Consider the following 23,229-nt stretch of genomic DNA (forward strand, 5'->3'; position numbering starts at 1 on the left):
AGTAGCATTCTTTTATAAAAGTAATAAGTTATTAACCTTTGGTAACCACGATATAGGACAAACTATCAATATAATCAACAGATTAAAAGAAAATTTTACCATGATGAAATTTAGAAAAACTTCCAGAGTACTGTAACATTATTGGTTAAAAAAGAAAATAAATTCCTTATTTGCCATATATACAGCATAATACATTGACAGAGCTGCTATACCTAGTCCTTTTGGGATGATGCCACTTCGATCCTGAGGATTCACTGCCCAGTAATAGTACTTCAGTGTATGCATGATGAGGAGCACTGTTCCAACTCTCCGGATGGTATTGTATATGTTGACAGTACCGATGAATTCAGTGGACAGGTAAGTATAGAGTGTTAGCTGAACCTAGAGGATGAAAATGAAGAGCTTAAATCAAAGGAGCAAACCAGCATTTTACCCATTTCCAGTTAATGTCCTCAGGCCGCTTTACTTAAACTGTATTGTTCCACAAAGCAAGATGCTGAGCTTGGTAATAACTTCCATGTTAATAAATATAACACATATCCACTGATATACACACGCAAGCATACAACAGTAGAATTATAAACATCCCAACTATAATTTCTGCAGTGCTAATGTTCTATGGGGAAAAAAAAAACTGATTCTTACTTAACAATCAGCAATTATTCATGAGCATGTATAACTTCTTTATAATAAAATTACTACTTATGCTATGCATAGAGGTTTTAAAATCTAGAAATTTTCTTTGTTTTGGAAAAAATTAGAAGCTAGAATAACTCAAAAAAGAGAAAAAAAGTAGTAGAGGTAGCTAAAAATAAAAGTAGAGATAAGTCAAAAGAAATAAACCCATATAGAAACATGTAAAGTCTACCTTAAGAAATATTTATTAGAAAAATAGAATTCTGCTTATTATTACCAATATTGTAATCATAACATTAAAGTCTGTACACATGTTTATCATCCCTGTTCTCCAATTAGGAAAGATTCTACTAGGTTTATTTCTAAATAAATAGTCTAAATAAAAACACAAGAATTTATTAACTTCAAAATATAAGTTCTTAATATGTAAGAAACAGAAAAAATATAAGTGGTGCCCCACCAGTGAACACAGAATTTCAAATTATAGCTCTAAAATTCACCAATAATTACACTCTAGTACTTAGAACAACATAAGGACTGCTTTTGCTCTATTCTAATGACAAAATCAAGAATTTTTCATTTCATTGCCACTGGATATACCTTGTAAACTGCACAACTTTAAAAGTAGGATTTACATACTCTCCCCGTGGCCAAAGACCAAATTCTCCTGGTCATTTACAACTGAACATTTATGTTACCTTCCCTGGACATTGAAGGCATTTTCATTTTTAACCCTACAAAATACCTGATAATTTCTTTAGAGAGAGAAAATTAGGTGCCTATCATCCAAACGCCTGATACAGAAACAATCAAGTCTAAATGACTTAGGGAGTCAATCATTAATCATAAATGGTAAAGAGTGGCAGATTCTGAACCACTTAACACTGTGGCTTAGATGATTATAGTTTAGAAAACACTGTAATCCACTGATTTGCTGAAGATAACATTATTTTGATGTAGCTACTGCTGCTCAAACAAATAGGACCTGTTTCCCCGTTATTGAAGCCATTTAACACTTTCTGTGACAGGTTCAAATTCTTAACCATGCTATTTCAGTCATCCAGAAAATATTTAGATCCAACTATATGCAGAGCACTCCATTATGGAAATATGATGGTAGTTAAGATTTAAAAAATACACACAAATTTAAGTGAAAAACTAAAGGTAATAAAGACACCCACTGCAACAAAAGAGGTTATGAAGCGATATGTATTAATTGCAAAATGAGTGGCATAGGGCTATTAAATACTATAAATTTAGAGGACAGAGAAATTATAGGATAAGCTAAAATAGTCAACAAAATCTTCACTAATAGAGTAGGTACTAAGGTAGACTTTGAAGCTGAGTAGGATAGGTAGACAGAAAGGGGAAATTTCAAACAGAAAATAATGGTAAATGATACGAAAGGTTCCCCTAGATCTAGAACAGCAGTTCTCAACCTGTGGGTCGCAACCCCTTTGGGGGTCGAACGACCCTTTCACAGGGGTTGCCTAAGACCATCGGAAAACACATATATAATTACATATTATTTTTGTGATTAATCACTATGCTTTAATTATGTTCAATTTGTAACAATGAAATTGGGGGTCACCACAACATGAGGAACTGTATTAAAGGGTCGCGGCATTAGGAAGGTTGAGGACCACTGATCTAGAACAATGATTCTCATTCCTGGCTGCATTAAAATACCTGAAAACATTTTTTTTAAATACTGAAGCCTGGTGCTCACTTCAACAGCACATATATTAAAAATACTGATGTCTGGGCCTTGTCTCACACCAATTAATCTAGGGTGAAGGAGATAGGATTCTTTTCTTGCTTTTGTTTTTAAAAACCTCTCCTGATTCTATCAACAACCAAGATTGAGAACCACTGCTTGAGGATAAGTTTTTGGTATCTGTGTAGCCTTTGAAGATAACTGAGTTTTTAAGCTAGAAAGCCTACAAAGGAGAATTGGCCTGAAAACTTAATGCTAGAAAAGGGACTACTTTATACTGAAAACAATGGGAAACCATTACACGTTTAAAGACGCAGAAATGACCTGATGAGAGTGGTATGTTAAAAACATACAGTAATTCTGGCCAAAAAGTGACAAAAACATGGAAAACTGGATAGAATTAAATAGCATATTAAGATAAGAATGAAGATCTCAAGATTATTCATATGCTAATTATGAATAAACCGTTCCTCATTCACTCATTATATAATCTAATGACCACACAAATTATGTGTTAACATCTACCTTTCCCATTAGACCTGAACTCTATGAGGGCAGGAATCAGATCTATTTTGTTCAACACTGATTCCATATGCCAGCATAAAGCAGCCATCAAGTGAAGGACTACTGTATACAAGAAAATCCATCTCTCTAGTGAGGACATTAAAAAGACTGTAGCTAAGCACATCAAAGATAAATGGATATTATAAATCACTGTGAGCATCCTTTTCCAAAATCAAAGGTTGATTCATACATCCACCCCCTCAACATCAGTAATCAGAGGTGAAATTACCAAAAAGCTAATAAAGCTTAAACTCTGTGCCCACTCATCCATACAGGTTCCTTCAAGACTCTAAATCTAATTGTATATGCATTATGTCATATTCTTTTTCTTTTATTTGTTAATCCTCACCCAAGAATATTTTTCCATTGATTTTCTTTAGAGAGAGTATAAGGGAGGGAGGAAAGAGGGGAGAGGGGAGGTAGGGAGGGAGGAAGGGAAACATCAATGTGAGGATGTGAGAGAAACACATCAATTGGTTGCCATCTGCATGCACCCAGAACAGAGCCAGGATAGAACCTGCAATCCAGGTCTATGCCCTTGATCAGGAATCAAACCTGTGATCCTTCGGTGCAAGGGCCAATGCTCTAAGCATTGAGCCACACTGACCAAGGCTCATATTTTTCTTAAAAAGTTCCTCCCTCACCCAGATTGTATGACCTTCACGTCAAACAAACTTTGGATCTAGCCTCATTATAACTACATTTCTAATAAAACAAAAGTAGATATAACCCCTCATGGATACACAAAGAAGACGGCTAAAAGAGAAAGTTTAGTATTACCAAATCAACTGCAAATTCTAAAGAGGAAATTAAAGAAAATTATTAACAAGAAAAAGGTAACAAACTGAGTGTAGTAATACTAGGAACTTAAAGGAAATGATATAATAAAAATTTTAAAACATTTGCCTACATCTTAGTATTAATAACAGTCTTTTTGACCACATCAAAAGAGACCCCAAGCTTTACAAATATGCTGTTTAGTAAGACAAAGACGTGTCTAGTAAAAGTTTAAAAAGTAACTTGAAACAATCCTTGTAAAGAAATAAGAGCAAGGGTCACAGAAGAGAAAAGGGTCAAATTTGAACCCCCAGATAAAAAGCTACAACCTCCAGCTGCCTCCTTTGATTATTTCCAAATGGCAATCAGAGTCAGCAGCTGTTTTTCTCTTTATCATTTGAAAAGACTAGCTGAAAATAAGATACTATGTCTCTAGAAAAAGCAAAAAGTCTGCAGACATTTTTTTCTGACAACTAGAATAAGTATGTGCCATTCTAAACAATGATAAACACTGCAAGTGGACCAAAAGGGAGAGATGGAGGGGGCAGAGAGAAAATTAATGGGTTTGAAATAATACAGCTTCTAACAAAAACTGCAGATGAAACAGATGCAATTATGCAATTCAATAAAAATTTCTGTTTCAAGTTCTGCTTAATATTTTTAGGACAACGTAATACATTAGAATTTATCAAAGGTTTTATTTATATACTTTATCACAAATTGACATATGTACAATTATAAGTAATTGGTTTGTTGTTACTATTAAACAAATTGTGTCTAAATATAACTGTATTTAATAATTTGAATTAATGTGAGATTAAAATGATTAAATGAGACCAGTGTTCAAGTAAGGGTGAAATTTCAGCTGCTTCATAACAATTAACCTGAGGAATTCATCATGTTGATGGAAGGGATATGTGTGTAAAGAAGAGGGAAAGAGAGCACAGTGAGTTAAGGAATAAAAATATACTAGTATATACATATACATATATATTCGAAATAGAACAGAATGTAGTTATAGAAACATTACAAAGTTGGAACTGTCCAACTTTAATTCATATTTAGTAATTTAAAGTCTTTCTGAAATAAAATTTTATTTGATATAACACCAGAAAATAAAGATTATAGCGGTTTTAAAAAAATATTAATGTTGCTTTTAAATAAAAGAAAGAATATACTGACTTGCAAATTTACCTTAAAAAATATACTTAATCAAAAATGAACTCCACTGAAATCTTACATAATAGCACACAAAAGGATTTTAAAAATCCTCATTTATCACTCAAGTATAAAAACTTGAAGCCACTAAAACAAGTCAATATACACATATATATTACCTTGGCTGGGGTATGGATCCATATAGCTGGGTTAAGGAGAATGTGATCACACAACTGCTTAAGTAGGGGCATCCCATTCTGCAGATTACTCAGATATTTTGAAAATGCAAGGCAAAGTTCAAGCACTGCTCTGCTGACATGGGATTTGGAAGACTGCAAGGCAAGATATTTCAAAGGTCACTATCATCACAAGGCAAGGTAAGTAAATTAAAAGTTGCTAATATCAGAAAAATGTTGCCCCACAAGCTATGCTCTAAGTTAAAGATGACATAAGACTTAACAACTTTTCTTTCATAAAGCAATGGGGGGCAAGGTAAAAACAACAAAAGATTATTTTAATTTAGGTAATTCTACATAACCAAAGAGACACTTGGAAACCCTTGCAGACCCAGTTTCTCAGCCACTTAGGAGACCAAGTCATGGGCTACAAATTAAGAATCAGACATGTAAAAAGCATTTCATACTTTACCTTTTCAAGACTATATCCTATTACCAAAAAGCCCTTGCAGGCAAGCATCTGCTCCTGCATGGCAATTGAATTCTTCAACAACTCCATGATAAAAGCCAGCAAAGTTGAACTGGAATAAGAAAAAGACTATGGTTTAAAAAAAAAAAAAAAAGTGTGGGTTCTTTTTTTTTAAAGGTAGATAGACAAATCTTAATAAAAGTTCTCTATTTCAAGGAAATATAAGTTCTAGTAAAACTGCCTCAACATTATTCCAGGACTAGAATTTTAATGTAATTAGGATTTACTCAAATACTTACTTCCTATATTATATCACAAACATGTAAATAAGTGAATTACTTAGAAACAATATGACAAACATGCACGAAAAATAAGTAATGACCAATAACAATAAAACGGCAAACATTAAGTATATAAAGGCATTAAAAAAGATACATGGAGCAAACAGACTAGGGTAGAAATCCTCAAAATGTGTTAGGATTGGAGGAACCAAGATGGAGGCATAGGTACACACCTGTACTTGCTGCTTCGCACAAACAAATCAAAACTACAACTAAAAGACAAAACGGATATCATCCAGAACCATGGTAAGGTTGGCTGAGTGGAAGTTCTACAACTAGAAGGAAAGAGAAAAGTGCATTGAGACGGGTAGGAGGTGCAGAGGTGCGAAAGGGCGGAGGTACAGAGAGGTGTGCGCGGAAACAAGCTGGCAACTGGGTACACTGTTGTCTTTTTCAATCGGGAGGGAGATACAAACTCCCGATTGCTCTGAACTCCAGTTCCAGGTGAGACTCTGAGGACCCAAACTCATATAGGGAGACACTGGACTGTCTGGCATCAGGACAGGAACACAAGGGCGGTTTCGCAAAGGTGCTTGCAAAGATCACTATTCCTGCACGGGGCCACAGGACACAGAGACCCAGGGACCTCTCTGATGCAGGGCTGAATGGCAGCCATTGCTGTTTGCTGTGCCCTGGTGATTCCCTGAGACCCCGCCCCACACAATTTACAACCCAACCCAAGCTATAAGCAGAGGCTTTTGCATATGAATGGCCTGTTCTTTTGCAATCTAAAACCTAACAAATTGCTGCTGAACCAAAGAGTCCCAAAGATTCCAAAAGAAGGCCTAAGGGTCTACAGCAGCTTCCATTGCTTCACAGCTGGGCCTAATCTGAGCACTTCCAAACTCCAAACAAAGAGAAGGAATCTGCAGATCTCTCTGTAGCTCCTGCTGAGTGGCCTCAGTCAGTGGCTGACTTTGCACCTCCTTGGAAATCCAAGAGCCAGTGTACCCAGTGATCAGCGTGAGACCATACCAGATTAAAACTCTTCACATCCATAAGAGACACACTCAAGGGGCAGATTCAGTGAGCACCAAAGCCCCACTAAAGCAAGTCCTGCCCCATAAGGGTGTCTCCAGCACAGCAGTGCTTCCACTATAGGCACAGCTGGTCCTCACAGCCAATTGGCCTGGTGGTCAATTCCTCCCAGTGATACCAACAGCAATCAAGGCTTAAATACAACAAGACGGTGCACACAGCCAACAAAGAGGTGCACCAAGAGTGTCCACCTCAGGTAATTGGGGAGGCTGAGCCACTGGGCCCTACAGGACACCTAGCACACAAAGCCACTCTATCAACACAGGGAAGCAGCCAAAATGCGGAGACAAAGAAACAGGTCACAAATGAAAGAAATGGAGGATAGCAAACTACTGGATAGAGTTCAAAACCGCGATTATAAGGTTACTCAAGAATCTTCTAGAAACCCCCGAGAAATTTAGTGAGACCCTTAAGGATATGAAAAAGGACCAATTAGAAATTAAGCATACACTGACTGAAATAAAGAATATTATACAAAGTTCCAACAGCAGACTAAAGGATCCCAAGAATCAAGTCAAAGATTTGAAATACGAAGAAACAAAAAATACCCAACTGGAAAAGAAAAAAGAATCCAAAAATATGAAGATAGTGTAAGGAGCCTCTGGGACAACTTCAAGCATACCAACATCCGAATTATGGGGGTGCCAGAAGAAGAGAGAGAGCAAGATATTGAAAACCTATTTGAAGAAATAATGACAGAAAACTCACCCTACCTGGTGAAAGAAATAGACTTATAAGTCCAGGAAGTGCAGAGAACCCCAAACAAAAGGAATCCAAAGTGGACCACACCAAGACACATCATAATTAAAATGCCAAGGGCAAAAGACAAAGAGAGAATCTTAAAAGCAGCAAGAGAAAAAAAAGTCAGTTACCTACAAGGGAGTACCCATACGACTGTCAGCTGATTTCTCAACAAAAACTATGCAGGCAAGAAAGGAGTGATAAGAAATATTCAAAGTGATGAATAGCAAGAACCTACAAACAAGATTACTCTACCCAGCAAAGCTATCATTCAGAATTGAAGGTCAGATAAAGAGCTTCACAGACAAGAAAAAGCTAAAGGAGTTCATCACCGCCAAAGCAGTATTATATGAAATGCTGAAGGGTAGTCTTTAAGAAGAGGAAGAAGAAGAAAAAGGTAAAGATAAAAATTATGAACAACTAAGTGACAACAATTACATATCCATCAACAAGTGAATCTAAATATCAAGTGAATAAAAAAAAAATCTGATGAACAGAATAAACTGGTGAATATAATAGAATCAGGGGCATAGAAAGGGAGTGGACTGACAATTCTCGGGGGGAAGGGGGTGTGGGGGGTGCGGGAAGAGACTGGACAAAAATTGTACACCTATGGACAAGGACAGTGGGGGGTGTAAGGGCATGGGGTGGGGTGGGAACTGGGTGGAGGGGAGCTATGGGGGGGAAAACGAGGAACAACTGTAATAATCTGAACAATAAAGATTTTTTTAAGAAGTGTTAGGATTCCAGACTGGCCTACTTTGAATAGAGCACAGGGTTCAGAAAAGAGAATATAAGAAAGTAAAGTTGAGCCTGGCCAGGTAGCTCAGTCGGTTCAAGCATCGTTCCAGCACATACAAAAATAACCAATGGATGCATAAATGGTGGGATAACAAATTGATCTCTCTCCATCCTCTTTCTCCTTCCTGTCTCTCTCCCACGGCCTCTCTCTCTTTAAAAATCAATTTAAAAAAATAAAAAACATTAAAGTTGAAGACAAACTGAAATCCTCAAACACTAAGAATTGTGTTCATTATCCCAACAGGAAAATCAGAATTCAACAAGCAGTTGAAAAGACTTTTAAAATTGAATAGCCATGCTTCCATCCTCACAACTTTTAGAGATACCTGAAATGGAATGAAATAAGGTCAGCTGTTGCCTTTTTTCCAAAGGCTCTGAGACTTTCCCACAAAAAAAAGAGAAAACATGACTGGCAATCAGCCTCCTCCATAAAATTGCTTTTAACTATCAGCAATTCCAATAAAGATGCAGAAGAGAAAAAGATAACCAATTAAAAAAATAATAACTAAGCTTTATAACAAACATTTTAGACCAGGATGTAAAAAAAAAAAATTATGAAGTAGTAATATGTCAAGAATCATTTTCACTTTCTAAAATCAACAAATACTAGATTTGATACTTCATTCCTATTTAAAAAGAAAAAGTCATGCCGAAACCGGTTTGGTTCAGTGGATAGAGCGTCGGCCTGCAGACTGAAAGGTCCCGGGTTCGATTCCGGTCAGGGGCATGTACCTGGGTTGCAGGCACACCCCCCGTAGGGGATGTGCAGGAGGCAGCTGATCTATGGTTCTCTCTCATCGATGTTTCTAACTCTCTATCTCTCTCCCTTCCTGTAAGAAAACAATAAAATATATTAAATAAATAAATAAATAAATAAATAAATAAATAGAAAAGGTCATTTTGTTTCCTAAAAATACTCTGGAAAAAATTATTACATTATTAAATATATACAGTGGTAGTAGACTTCAAGTTATATATAAAAGCAAAAATCAGAGAAAGATTTTCAAAAGGGACAATGGGAAACTCTTCTAAATTACTTAAATAATAAATTAAATGTAATTACTTTACTGTAAATAGTTTCACTAGACTACAGAATCGTGAAAAATTCATTTAGGCATCCTCTTCAAAGCTTTATAACTTGTCCTAGAATTAATAAGTCTCTGCCTTTTTAGACTCAAACACTACAATACAGGAGACAAAATGTACCAAACAAACAATCTAATAAAAAAGATTAAAGCACCTATTGTATAACATCAAAATTTTAGATTTTAATTACATGCAATCAATAAATATGAAAAGCTAAATTCCCATAAGTCATTGCCAAATAACAATTTAAAAATTTTTAATTAGATTATACAAAAATTAATTTATTTCTGGTAAATCCATTATTTCTAACTTTATTAAAAAACAACTTTTTATTTTTTTATATATCTTTATTGATTTCAGAGAGGAAGGGGGAGAGAGAGAAAAACATCAATGATGAGAGAGAGAATAATTGATTGGCTGTCTCCTGCATGCCCCACACTGGGGATCCATACTGCAACCCAGGCATGTGCCCTGACCGAAAATCGAACTGTGACTTCCTGGTTCATAGGTTGACCCTCAACCACTAAGCTATGCCAGCCGGGCAAAAAATATATATGTATTTTAGAGCTTCTATATTTCCTACTGATAAGGAATAATTTAAATTAATACTATTATTGATATGAATTTGTAATAACATTTATAGTTCACAAGTTTGTTTGAATTATATTCTTTTTTTAACCATACAACAAATTTAAAAGGCAGAAAAATTACTGTGCAACTGGACGATAATGACAATAACTCATAACAAATTAATGAAAATAACAAAGGCACTCACCATATAGTCAAGTCAACCTCCTCAGATAAGTACTGCCTATAATCCAACTGTGCAAAAAGCGGAAATAGCACTTGTATCCCTCCAATTGAATGCATAGCACTTTGGATGGAATGTGTTAAAACTGCCTTCACATCCTTATAAAATAGAAGAACCATAAACATTCCAATGATTTCGTTTCCAAAACAATTAAAAATAAAGCATAACAGGGACAACAGAATGTTACATTGCATGTATTTAATAGAAGCTACCAAACACACATCAATAAAACATCAAAAGTTACCATTAAAAATATTCTTCAAAGATTCTAGCTAGTACCTGGAGCATGAGTGCATGTGGTGAATGAACAAAAATTGAAGGGTTGTCCTTAGGGGATGATTCCAGGCAAAGCTGGGCATCTGTAGCACGTGGATTGTATGTGAATGCAATGGCACTAGAGAGTTTGCCATCATACAATAAAAGTTTGTGATGCTCAGCAAGGAACAGATCACTTTCTGTTTTGAATTTAAATGTACCCTAAAAATAAAAAAGTAGAACAGTTAAGATAGAATGCCACAAAAAGAAAATCCAGATACAAAGCACCACATATATAAAAATTTAAGGAGACACACCACTGATCATTTTCCTAACACTATCAACTAGGATGAGCTTGCACATTTAATTCTGAAGTGGACTGAATTCATGTTAAAAATATAATCGAAAAATCTTATATTTTAAAAAACTGTAAAACAGTATATACACAGAGTATTTTGTCTTTATTGTGTCATTATTTAAAATCTTTGGTAAAAAACACAAAATATTTAAGATGACAAATTTTATAAGTCTACTAGAGGCCCGATGCAAGAAATTCATGCACTGGTGGGGGGGGGGGCTTCAGCCTGGCCTGCGACCTCTCGCAGTCCAGGACCCCTTGCTCCTTACCGCTTGGCTCACTGCTCCTTAGCAATGCTGCAGAGACGAGAGAGAGCTGCACTCCCTCACCGCTGCTGCACTCACCAGCTGTGAGCCTGGCTTCTGGCTGAGCAGCGCTCCCCCTGTGGGAGTGCACTAACCACCAGGGGGCAGCTCCTGCATTGAGCATCTGTCCCCTGGTGGTTAGTGTGCATCATAGTGATTGATCGTTCTGGTTGTTCCATCATAACGGTTGTTAGGCTTTTATTATATAGACTAGTAGCCCTGCGCACGAATCTGTGCGCCAGTAGCTCTCTGTGGGACCTGGCCACTCCACAGCCCAGAGGCCCATCTGCGGGGCAAAAATGCATCCCCCCCCCACACACACACAGCCACTCTGTGCCCCCTGCCCAAAGGCCCTCCGCGGCCATGATGGAATGCTTGCCTCGTTGCCATGGCGATGAAGCAAGCATTCCGCCAGGCCACTCACCCTGCCCACTCTCAGCGGCCGCCCCACCGGGACTGGGGGACTCCAGTGGGGCTGGGAGGACTGGGCGCCACCATCTTGTGGCTATGGGCACTGCCATCTTTTGTGATGGAGTGATGGTTAATTTGCATATTACCCTTTTATTAGATAGGATAGTATGGTAGTATTAACTTATGCACATTATACAACAAATCTCTAGACCTGTTAAATCTTGCCAAACTGAAATTCAATACCCAGTTCATTTCCATCTCCCCCATTCCCTGGCAACCACCATTCTACTTTCTAATTCTATGAGTTTCATTACTTTATGTAACTTGTTTAAGTGGAATCATATAGAGTGTTTGTCTTTTTGTGATTGGCATAATGATCTTAAGATTCACCATGTTACTCTGTGTGACAGAGTTCCTTCTTTTTAAAGCTAATTAATATTCCATTGTATGTAATACCACATTTTCTTTACTCATTTGTTCATGGACAATTAGGTTACTTCAATGTCTTGGCTATCTATACTAATGAAAGGGTAATATGCTAATTAGACCGGACATCTTCCGGACGACCTTCCGGACAAAGCCATGGTGGCAGGGCCAAGGCAGAGACGGTTAGGGGCAATCAGGCCGGCAGGGGAGAGCAGTTAGGGAGATCAGGCCAGCAAGAAAGTACAGTTAGGGGATTCAGGCCGGCAGGCAGGTGAGCGGTTAGGAGCCAGAGGTCCCACATTGCTTTCTATCTCAGTAACTACTGGAAACTTAGCTGTGCAAAGATTAATATCATTATAAGAAATGCAGCATGATCTAAAGTTGAAACTTGAGCTACTGCCCCACATGTGACAAGTATACTGTATTTCCCTCAAAAAATTAAAGTACCCTTTGGACTCCTGTGACTTCCCTGTGGTGCCCATGATTACTTTGACATACACAGTCTGTAAGCCAAAGTAAGTTGCCCCATGCATCACCCACCTTTGAATCAAGCTCAACTAACACTGGTTAAGCATTGAACAGTAAGTAAAGTACCTTGTATCCCAGGCCCAACTGATAAATAGCAAAGATCTGAGCTGCATTAAGAGCTTCACTAAAAAGGTACACTGCAGTCATCTGACCACAGAATACTCTATTAGCATCTGCTGTTTCTGACGAGCCCAGGAAACATTTGTCAAAAGTCTGTGAAAGAACACAGAAAATTGTATTAGGAAAAAATTACCTTCTCCAGAAATAACAACCTAAATTGGTACAAATGTTCATTCTAAACTATAATACGAATAGATTAAAATAATTCATTTAGCCATTACACTTCATTCTTTCCCATCTGTTGTAGTGATCAAGAAATATATCACAGAAAAGCAGATAAGACACATTTATGAAATTAGAAAAATCAAAACTTGATGACAAAGTAAATGTAGGAAACAGAGTCAGAGATTTCATTATGGACTCTGAAGGTTCATAACTGGATAACCCCAGAACCAGACAGAAGAGCAGGCTTTGGAACAAGGAGGAAAATCAAGAGCTAAGTTTGGGACATAATGAATCTGCCTTTACTGTGAGCTAATGTGAACAGAGAAACAACTGTCAACAGGGTCTTATAGGTTGTGGTTTTATTTTCTTTTTTAACAAAATACAAAGCTTTCCACCACATTAGTGTTCTAATGCAAGAAAATCCCAAGGTTTTTGTTGACAGGAGGGATGATTTATATATAGAATATTGATTTTACATATAGTCTTAATATTAAATAAAATTTTAGACAGCTTTTTGCAGACATCAAGATATACATGATGACTAAAGTCATGGGAATAGATGCAATCCCTCAAAAGAAATGCATAAATCCAGAAAGGCAGGTGTATTTTTTTCTTCTAAAAAAAAAAAATCCTTTTAACAACATCCAGGTTGCAAAGACCACATTTAAGAAAACCCATGTGTACAACAGAGGACAAGAAGTAAAGTTGTTCATATCTCTTTGAAAGTATCATTGTATACCTAGAAACTATTAGAAAGAATGCTGAAAAACACATATTGACCTTAGGGAATATGTTAGCACTTGGTTTCTAAAGACAAACCATGCTGCTGATCTTGGCAAGTTACCTAACCTCTCTGTGCTTCAGTCTCATCTGTAAAATGGAGATTAAAATAGTACTTATCTTGCAACATTGGGGCTTTTAGAAAATAAAGATATTTATTACAATGCCTGTAATGCAAGAAGCACTTCATAAAGTTTAATGTGAGGGAAAAAACAGGTTTAAAAACAATACAATAATGAGAAAAGTTATTGAGCAGTCTGCTAGTGGATCTTTGAACAGTATCTCATTTAATCACATTAATCTTCTGAGATAGATACTATTTTATACCCATTTTTAGGTGGAGAAAACTGAGGTCTAATAGATTAAGGAAAGTCATATAATCATTAAGTGACAGATATTCAAAGAGCTGATATTCAAACCTAATCTGTTACAACAACCTGAGCTCTTAAGACTAGCATTATAAATATGTAAATACATATAGCATAAGATATACATAAAAGGAGGAGTTGGGTGGGAGCGTGGTGAAGGGGGTTAACAGGGGAAGAAAGGGGACATACTTTCAACAATAAAGGTAAATTTTAAAGAAAATATAAAAATAAAAGGAGCTAATGGTGAATGGGTGATACACACTTTGTATTCATTTCCCTGGTCTACATTTCTTCCTTTTTTATTTTATTAATATATTTTTATTTATTTCAGAGAGGAAGGGAGAGGGAGATGGAAACATCAATGATGAGAGAGAATCATTGATCAGCTGCCTCCTACATGCCCACACTGGGGATCGAGCCCGCAACCCATGCATGTGCCCTAACTGGGAACTGAACCAGTGACCTCTTGGTTCATAGGTCGACACTCAACCACTGAGCCATGCCAACAGGGCTGATCTGTATTTCTTAAACTTTCTTTTAAGAATATAACCTGGGGGTTGAAGATATTTAAACTTAATTCTAACATATGGATCTTTTTTTGAATCCTGAAAACATTATAACTTGATAGTTAACTATAACAGCTACATATTATATGCAAAATTTGTAAGTATGCATCATCTAACTCATTTATAAAATTATCAGAACTCTGTAGTAAATCTCACATTTAATTTGAACAATGGACCAATGACACACACTTTCAAGATATACCCAATGTTTCCTATAAATCTTTATCTCTACCCTATACAGAATAATTTTATAACAAGAACTGAGTAATACCTTATGTGACACATTAACACAGTTCTATTCTTGAGGAGATTAGCCAACAAACATATATGCATAGCCCATGGTCACAGAAAACAGTGTGGTGAAAGCCAGGGGAGGAGAGAAAGAAGGGTAGGGGCTGGGAAGAGGTGGGCAAAGAGGGGGGCAAATGGGAGATACCTGTTATACTATCAACAATAAAAATAAAAATTTTAAAACATGATAGACAAACTAAGGCTATAAAAACACACCACTGTAGTATTCTAAAATTTATATTCAATGTAAAATATATTTATTTGAAAAGTTCATGCTTTTAAAATAATTTTTTTTTCATCTTAACATTTCAAACTACTTACATCACTGGTGTTGACAAACCATGTTATCTCTCCATAGGAAGCTAGTTCACCGTTCACATAACACCGAAGCTCACTGTTCTTCCATCGGTTATAAATGTGCACTATAGTTACCATATACCACTGAATAAGCAAGAACAGTTAAAAAAAAGAGAGAGAGAGAGAGGGATAGATAATAATCCTTCTAATAACTCAATCACACTGATGATAACTAGTACAAATTAAATGATCAATTACAATGAAAAAAATAATATGACTATATTAAATTCAATATTCAACCTCTGTAATATTTAATCAAGGGAGCTCTCAGAGGATAAGAACTTAATCATGAAATTATTTTCCAATCTTTTATTATGAAAATTTTCAAATAAACCCCTCAAAAGTTTAAAGTTTAGTACAAATACCCTCTTTCTCACCACCTAGATTCCACAATTGTCAACATTTTGTCATATTTGTTTTATCTATATACCCATCTATCTTTATACCCAACTATCTATATATGTATATATACACATTTTTTATAAAACACTTATTAATCTATAAGTTTTAAAGTACTAAAGACAACACATATTACTGCTGGTAGTAATAATACTAAAATTTTTGCCATTGATATTGTCACCTTGTGTTTTGCTTAAACTCTATAAATAACTAAATACCCACTCTTTTTACTATCCAAATCAGAGAGGTTAATAATTGTCCAGTGATTTATACTTCATTTTCTGAAGCAGTATTAACAGAGCTGTGATATACCACATATTATGACAATAATATTCAAACAAAGCATCTTGAAGGCCAGTATAACTTGTTAACACAACTATGACTCAGAAGATCACATACCTTTTGTGGCTTGAAATCAAATTTCACACAGTGTTGAAAGCCTTTTCCTTTCGACTTTATGGAAGTTATAATCAAACAGCCCCCAACAAAGTGAGCAGAATAACCAAGACCTTTGCTGGTTCTGAAACTATAGAGAACAGGTTTTCATTTTACCTCTAAATATCCTTCTCATTTTCAAAGTAAGATAATTAACACTAAGGAAAAGAAATACGTACCAATATAAATAGGGTTTATCCTTATCCACATTGATGTTATTTACAGGATCCATTCTAAGCCAGGTATGAAATGTAAAACCGTTCTGATATGGCCATTTGGCTATAGGAGGTAATGCAATTGCCTAAAAAAAAATTTTTTTGAGTTATTGACTCACATGAAAAACTTTATTAGTGAAATCATGAAAATGATATTTTATAATGCTTATTATTCTGTGTCATGATTAAAATAACTAGAATCTTTATCTGGAAGAAGACTTTTAATAATTTCTAAAATATACAATAATGATATTTAATCAAACATTAGAAACACCCTATGTGACCTCCTGGACACACTAATTTATTTGCTTTATTTATGAAATAACAATGAACATATCAAAGAGATTCCAATTAAAAGAGATAGGTAGTGATAGCAAAGTGGAACTTTGTTGTTGAAATGTAAAGGTAATAGAATCGGGAAAGATGCGCAAAAAAGGAATTAAAAGTTAAGGGGAAAGCTTGGAATATGTTATTTTGTAACAACAAATATAAAGTTGAAGAAGATTTGTTTGTAACATTTTTTCACACTTTTAAACTGTATTTAGAAGTCACTATATACATGACTGTACCACTTGTTTTAAATTTTTATTTAAAAGATCATAATAATGCCACGGGACCCAGAATCTTAAAAAAGAAGAATACTAGAGAGTACTAATTAACAGAAAATTCAAAACCTACAGCACAAAGCTGCTGTAATGAAGCTGTGTAGTATAGGATAGAAATACAGATCAATGGAATTGAACAGAAAGCCCAAAAATAAACCTTATATTCGTGGTCAGTAGATTTTCAACAAGTCTATCAAGACAAATCAATAAGGAAAGGATCGTTTTTGAAACAAATATGCTGGGATTAGTTGACCATTTCTTACATCAGATATAAAAATTAACCCGAAAAGGATCATAGATGTGAATATAAACGCTGAAACTATAATACTCTCATTAAAAAATTAGGGTAAATCTTCATGACACTGGGTTAGGAAAATGTTTCTTAATTATGGCACCAAAACACAACAAAAGAAAAAATATATGAATTGGACATATTTAAAATTAAAAAATTTTGTGCTTTATAGGATACCATCAAGAAAGTGAAAAGAGCCTGGCCGGTGTGGCTCAGTCGTTGAGTGTCGACCTATGAACCAGGAGATCACAGTTCAATGTGCCTGGTCAGGGCACATGTCCAGGTTGCAGGCTCGATCCCCAGCAGGGGAACATGCAGGAGGCAGCCGATCAATTAATCTCTCTCGTTACTGATGTTTCTATCTCTCCCTCTCCTTTCCTCTCTGAAATCAATAAAAATATTTTTTTAAAGTGAAAAGGCAAAATAATGAAAAAAAACATTTGCAAATCATGTATCTGATAAGTAACATGAACCAGAATATAGAAAGAACTCTCACAATTCGTAAAAGAGAAATAAAAATTTTAAATGAACAAAACATCTGTAGACATGTCTCCAAAGAAGATATGCAAATGGCCAGTAAAGATATTTGTAAAGATGCTCAACATCATTAGCCATTAAAAAAATGAAAATCAAAACCACAACGAGACACTACTTCACACCCACTATGATGGCTATAATAAAGAAGACAGACATTAACAAGTGTTGGCAAGCATGTGAAGAAATTGGAAACCTCCTAAATTGCTGTTGGGATTGTGAAATGATACTGCCATTGTGGAAAACAATCTGGAAATTCCTCAAATTGTTCAACATACACCATATGACCCAGCAATTCCACTCTTAGGTACACACACACAAGATGAATGAAAACATATGTCACACATAACCTTGTACACAAAAGCCCATTGCAGCCTTGCCAAAAAGTGAAATCAACTCAAATATCCACTAGTGAATGAATGATTAAACAAAACAAGGTATATTTTTACATTAGAATATTAGTCACAAAAAGGAATGAAGCACTGCTACATGTTACAACATGGACAGACCCTGAAAACAGTATGCTAAGTGGAAAAAAAAGCAGATCACAAAGATACTGTATGATTCCATTTGTATGAATTGTCTGGAATACACAAACCCATAGAGACAGAAAGTAGAGTAGTGGATACCTAGGCCTGGGATTTTGGGGGAAATGAACAGTGACTGTTGATGAATACGGTTTTTCTTTGGGGAGATGATGAAATGTTCTAAAATTAACTGTAATGATGGCTGTACAGCTCTGTGAACACACACCATTCAATTATACACTTTAAATGAGTGAATTGTGTAGTATGTCAATTATAGCTCAATAAATCTGGTAAAAAATCATATTACACAAGCCTTTGTTTATCACATACACAATTATATGTGTCATATACACATATATATTCTTTTTAAATTTATAAAATATTGCGTGAAACATGAAAACATCATAGAGCCAAATTTATGTAATAATACTACTGTGACTTCAAGAGGCTTATTTAAAAGAATGTTGGATTAAAAAAAAATAAATAAAAGAATTCATATTCATTGTGTATATATGTTCTCTCTCACCAAAAAAAATAGAAGATGTGAAAGTTTTGTAAAAAAATTTATCCGTGCCCTGGCCAATGTGGCAGAGTGGGTTGAAACATCATTCCGTATAGTGAAAGGTTGTGGGTTCAATTCCCGGTCAAGGCACATACTGGGTTTTGGGTTGGATCCCCAGCCAGGGCAAATAAAGAAGGCAACCAAACAATGTTTCTCTCTCTCTCTCTCTCTCTTTCTCTCTCTCCTTCCCTCCCTCCCTCCCTCCTACCTTCCCCACCCCACCCCATCTCTAAAATAAATAAGCATGTCCTCAGGTAGGATTAAAAAATAATAATAATTTATCCATGAATATTTTAACTTCCCTTTAAAATCTATGTTTAAAGGAAAGAAATGAGTCACTAAATATATTTAAAACATCTATTCACTGTAACTTCCAAAAACTTTCTAGCTTAACGGCCCCAATCTCAAGACACATTAAGTGCAATAGACACATGATAGTCTCAGAGAATTATAAATAATAAAATTATAACATCCATTAAAAATGGTTAATCTCAAGTGAATAATTTTTAATGTTCAAGACAAATGATAAGCTCAATGCCAACAGAGTCAAATTACTCTGGAAAGTGTCAAACCTAAAATGCTTATTAAGGAAATATAAAGCAAAAACAATACGAGCAATAAAAAATTCCAAAGAAAGAAGTTTTATTTTGTGTAAAAAATTCAAATATTACTCTTTTAAAACACTTTTATTTTTACAGGTATTGCCTAGCTACAGAAAGTCTAACAAGCAAGATATTATGAGAATCAAAGTAAAAAATGAATAAAAGGTAAGTTCAGAAAAAGAACAGGCTGAAATATCTTCAAAGAAAACATTTGCTTGTAACAGGCAGAACAACATAATAATGAAAAGGTTTTAAAAAAAAAAAAAAAGCTTCCATAAATAACATATATAAATACTACAGGCCCGGTGCACAAAAATTTGTGCACTCGGGGGAGGGGGGTCCCTCAGTCCGGCCTGTGCCCTCTCGCAGTCTGGGACCCCTCGGGGGATGACCACCTGCTGGCTTAGGCCTGCTCCCCAGGGGATTGGACCTAAGATGGCAATCAGACATCCATCTGACAGCCCGGCAGCCCTCGGGGGATGTCCATTTGCCAGATGGGAGCAGACCTAAGCTGCAGTTGGACATCCTTAGCACTGCTGAGGAGGCAGGAGAGGCTCCCACCACCACTGGCTGTACTGGCTTGTGGCTAGCAGAGCTCCCCCTGTGGGAGCGCACTGACCACCAGGGGGCAGCTCAAGCGTCTGCCCCTTGGTGGTCAGTGTGTGTCATAGTGACCAGTCATTCCCAGTCTTTCTGCTGTTAGGGTCATTTTGTATATTACCCTTTTATTATATAGGATAGAGGCCTGGTTCATGGGTGGGGGCCGGCTGGTTTGCCTTGAAGGGTGTCCCGGATCAGAGTGGGGGTCCCACTTGGGTGCCTGGCCAGCCTGGGTGAGGGGCTGATGGCTGTTTGCAGCCTGTCACACCCCCTTAAGGGTGGGGGTCCCCACTGGGGTGCCTGGCCAGCCTGGATGAGGGGCTGATGGCTGTTTTCAGGCTGGCCACACCCCCTTTAGGGTGGGGGTCCCCACTGGGGTGCCTGGCCAGTCTGGGTGAGGGGCTGAGGGCTGTTTTCAGGCTTGCCAGGACTGTAGCTCCCAGCCACTCCTTTATTTCCTTTTTTTTTATTCTGGGATTTATTTACCTTCTATAATTGAAACATTGTTGCCGTCACTGGCGCTCCCAGCTCTGAGGCTGTGGCTGGCTGAAAGCAGGTATCTGGGGTTTGTTTAGCTCCTATAATTGAAACTTAGTTGCTTCCAGAGCTCAGAGCTGGGCCGCAGCAGGTGGGGAACCTTGGCTTCCTCCATCACTGGAGCAAGCAAGCCTCATGTTCGCTTCAGCTGCGTGGCTGCCAGCCGCCATCTTGGTTGGCAGTTAATTTGCATATTGCCCTGATTAGCCAATGGGAAGCGTAGCGGAGGTACGGTTAATTACCCTTTTTGTCTTTTATTAGATAGGATTATAGTCCTATAATGTTTTGAAACATTGCAGGTGCTATCAGCATACATAATCATCTTTTTTATAAACTGATCAACAGCTTATAAGAATGCTTGAGACTGGTATAATATGGAAACTCACAAGTCGAAGAGTTACTCTCATTCTGCACACCAGGTGGAAAAGAAAGAAATAAAGAACTATATAACATTAAATAAAGACGTTCAGAAAGATAAAAGTGAAAGTGTTACATATAAACATCTGGAATGCAGAGCGAAGTCCATAAGACACCATGACTATGTTAAAAAGAATTGGGCTCTTATTCTATTGCTGCCCCAAGGTGTGAGATGGCAGGTTTCTTAAGTTCTTTGAACCTCTATTTCTTCACCTCTAAAACTGTTAGTAAAACAGTAACATGCACCATTGCTGTGAGGATTAAGGTGGTGTAAAGAAGTTTCTACCTAATACAGAACCTGGCAGGGGTGTTTACAGGGCTGTACTTTAAAGGAGCAAAAGCATTCCAAGTGACTTCCTCATTAAGATTACTTACTGCAGCGCTTTTTCCTGGAAAGTTGAAAAAGGCATCAGGACCATACTTCTGAGGCACGTGCTTTAACACAGAGAGCAACTTCCCAGCATGTGGAGGCTATGAAAATAATCACCAGTTCATTAACCATATTATGTACCATCAAACAAAACTACCTACGTTTCATATAGTCATACTTCAATACACCCAAGAATAACCAAATAATGCTATAAGCTAAAAAGCATAAAATAACCAGAGAAAGGTTATTTTCAACTATCTTAAATAAGTAATAACAAACTCTATGACATCTTTTTTAAATACTATAAGATGTATGAGGTATTTAGTAAATATGAGCCAATATCATTTGACACTTAAAACTCTTCTCCACACTGCAGCAAAAATGATCTCTTAAAATTACCAAGTAAATCAACCCACCACCCACCCCTCTTTAAAACACTTTTTAATTTCACATATAAATAATGCTATCTTTAAGGGCACGTTAAAAATAAAATATTTTAACCTTATAACCACAGTAGGAATTGTTAAGCCATTCAATAAAGAAGGTGTCTGAGGCAGAAGAACATGTCCAGGGTCACACAGGTAGTAAGTGAAGAGGATGAAATCAGAACTCAGTCTGACTCCAGAGTCTATGCTTTTAACCACTACAATTTTACCTTGATATTATTCTTTCCTGTAGCTTCCTATTGCCTTTAAAATAAAGACCAAAACCCCTAACACGGCCTACAAGATACTTTATCTACCTCTACCTACACTGTTAGCCTCATTTTGCATTTCAACTTTCTCTTCTCTGCACTCCATCCACAATGCCTTCTCTGTCATAACAGGGCCTGAGCACAAGCTATTCCTTGTGCTAAAAATGTTCTCACTAAGCCTATTTCCCTGCCCTATAACTAAACAAAACGTACCCATCCTTTAGAGTTTATCTTCATGGTGACTTCCTCAGGGCAGTCTTCCCTAACCTCTGAGACTGGATCAAATCTCCCTATAATATTTCATTCTACAATATACCTCACTATATAGCACGTATAATATAAGTTGTGACATTCATTTATTTGATTAATGCCTCTTTGATCCACAATATCCTCTGATGCATTAAACAACCAACAGCTAAAATGAAAAACCTCACTTATATTTACAAGAAAAAGCAAAGGTCAATCGGATATACATTATCATTTTAATCAGTTTACAAGCAAATGAGATAAAGTGTAGTACAGTCCTCTTTGTTAAAAGCTCCAAACCATGTCATACTATAAGTGAAATCACTGGCTCCCCTTCATCGTACTTAGTTGCTGCTCTAAGTTATTACTAACTGTCCAAAAGAGTTCGACAGTATTTTATCTAAACGCTGGGTGGAAAGCTTGACTTTTAAGTGATCAAGAAATTTTCCATCAACCAATTGCTTATTATAAAAGTCTAATAACAAGTAACCACAATCACACCCATTTTTTAAAATAAACTCAATGAAATAACAAAAATTAACTCTGCATCTGAAATAAAAATACAGTATTATAGCATTTCCATATAGAGAAGTCATTCCTCCAAATTCCCTGTTCTATAAACCAATCAACAAAAATACACCAGCACTTTCACTGGCCAGTGTGGGTCAATGGTTGAGCATGGACCCATGAACCAAGAGGTCACTGGTTCGGTTCTGGTCAGAGCACATGGCAGGGTTGCAAGCTCAATCCCCAGCAGGGGGTGTGCAAGAGGCAGCAGACTGATGATGTTTCTCTCATCGATGTTTCTATCTCTCTATCCCTCTCCCTTCCTCTCTCTAAAAAAATCAATAAAAGCATATTAAAAAAAAAAAAGATAAGCACTTTCCTTCCCAGACACTGCTGAGAGATTATACAATGGGAAAGCCTTTCAGAAAATAATTTGGTGTTC

The 23,229-nt window shown here is 36.5% G+C and overlaps 1 protein-coding gene across 3 annotated transcripts in view; it reads right to left on the reverse strand.

Moving 5' to 3' along the window:
- Window positions 1–23,229, reverse strand: part of LRBA (LPS responsive beige-like anchor protein) — a 554,804-nt gene that overhangs the window by 476,294 nt on the left and 55,281 nt on the right. For all 3 annotated transcript variants that reach the window (XM_070415300.1, XM_070415301.1, XM_070415299.1), the window contains exons 5-14: window positions 21,346–21,441; window positions 16,259–16,380; window positions 16,044–16,170; window positions 15,210–15,329; window positions 12,665–12,811; window positions 10,595–10,792; window positions 10,280–10,413; window positions 5,501–5,609; window positions 5,032–5,184; window positions 213–381 (exon numbers count right to left, since the gene is read on the reverse strand). In XM_070415300.1, the coding sequence (XP_070271401.1) occupies window positions 213–381; window positions 5,032–5,184; window positions 5,501–5,609; window positions 10,280–10,413; window positions 10,595–10,792; window positions 12,665–12,811; window positions 15,210–15,329; window positions 16,044–16,170; window positions 16,259–16,380; window positions 21,346–21,441 (1,375 nt within the window). The remainder of the gene's footprint in view (window positions 1–212; window positions 382–5,031; window positions 5,185–5,500; window positions 5,610–10,279; window positions 10,414–10,594; window positions 10,793–12,664; window positions 12,812–15,209; window positions 15,330–16,043; window positions 16,171–16,258; window positions 16,381–21,345; window positions 21,442–23,229) is intronic.

The sequence above is a fragment of the Myotis yumanensis genome, unplaced genomic scaffold, assembly GCF_028538775.1.
Source record: "Myotis yumanensis isolate MYYU_CA2020_CCGP unplaced genomic scaffold, mMyoYum1.0.hap1 SCAF_5, whole genome shotgun sequence".
Taxonomy (NCBI): domain Eukaryota; kingdom Metazoa; phylum Chordata; class Mammalia; order Chiroptera; family Vespertilionidae; genus Myotis; species Myotis yumanensis.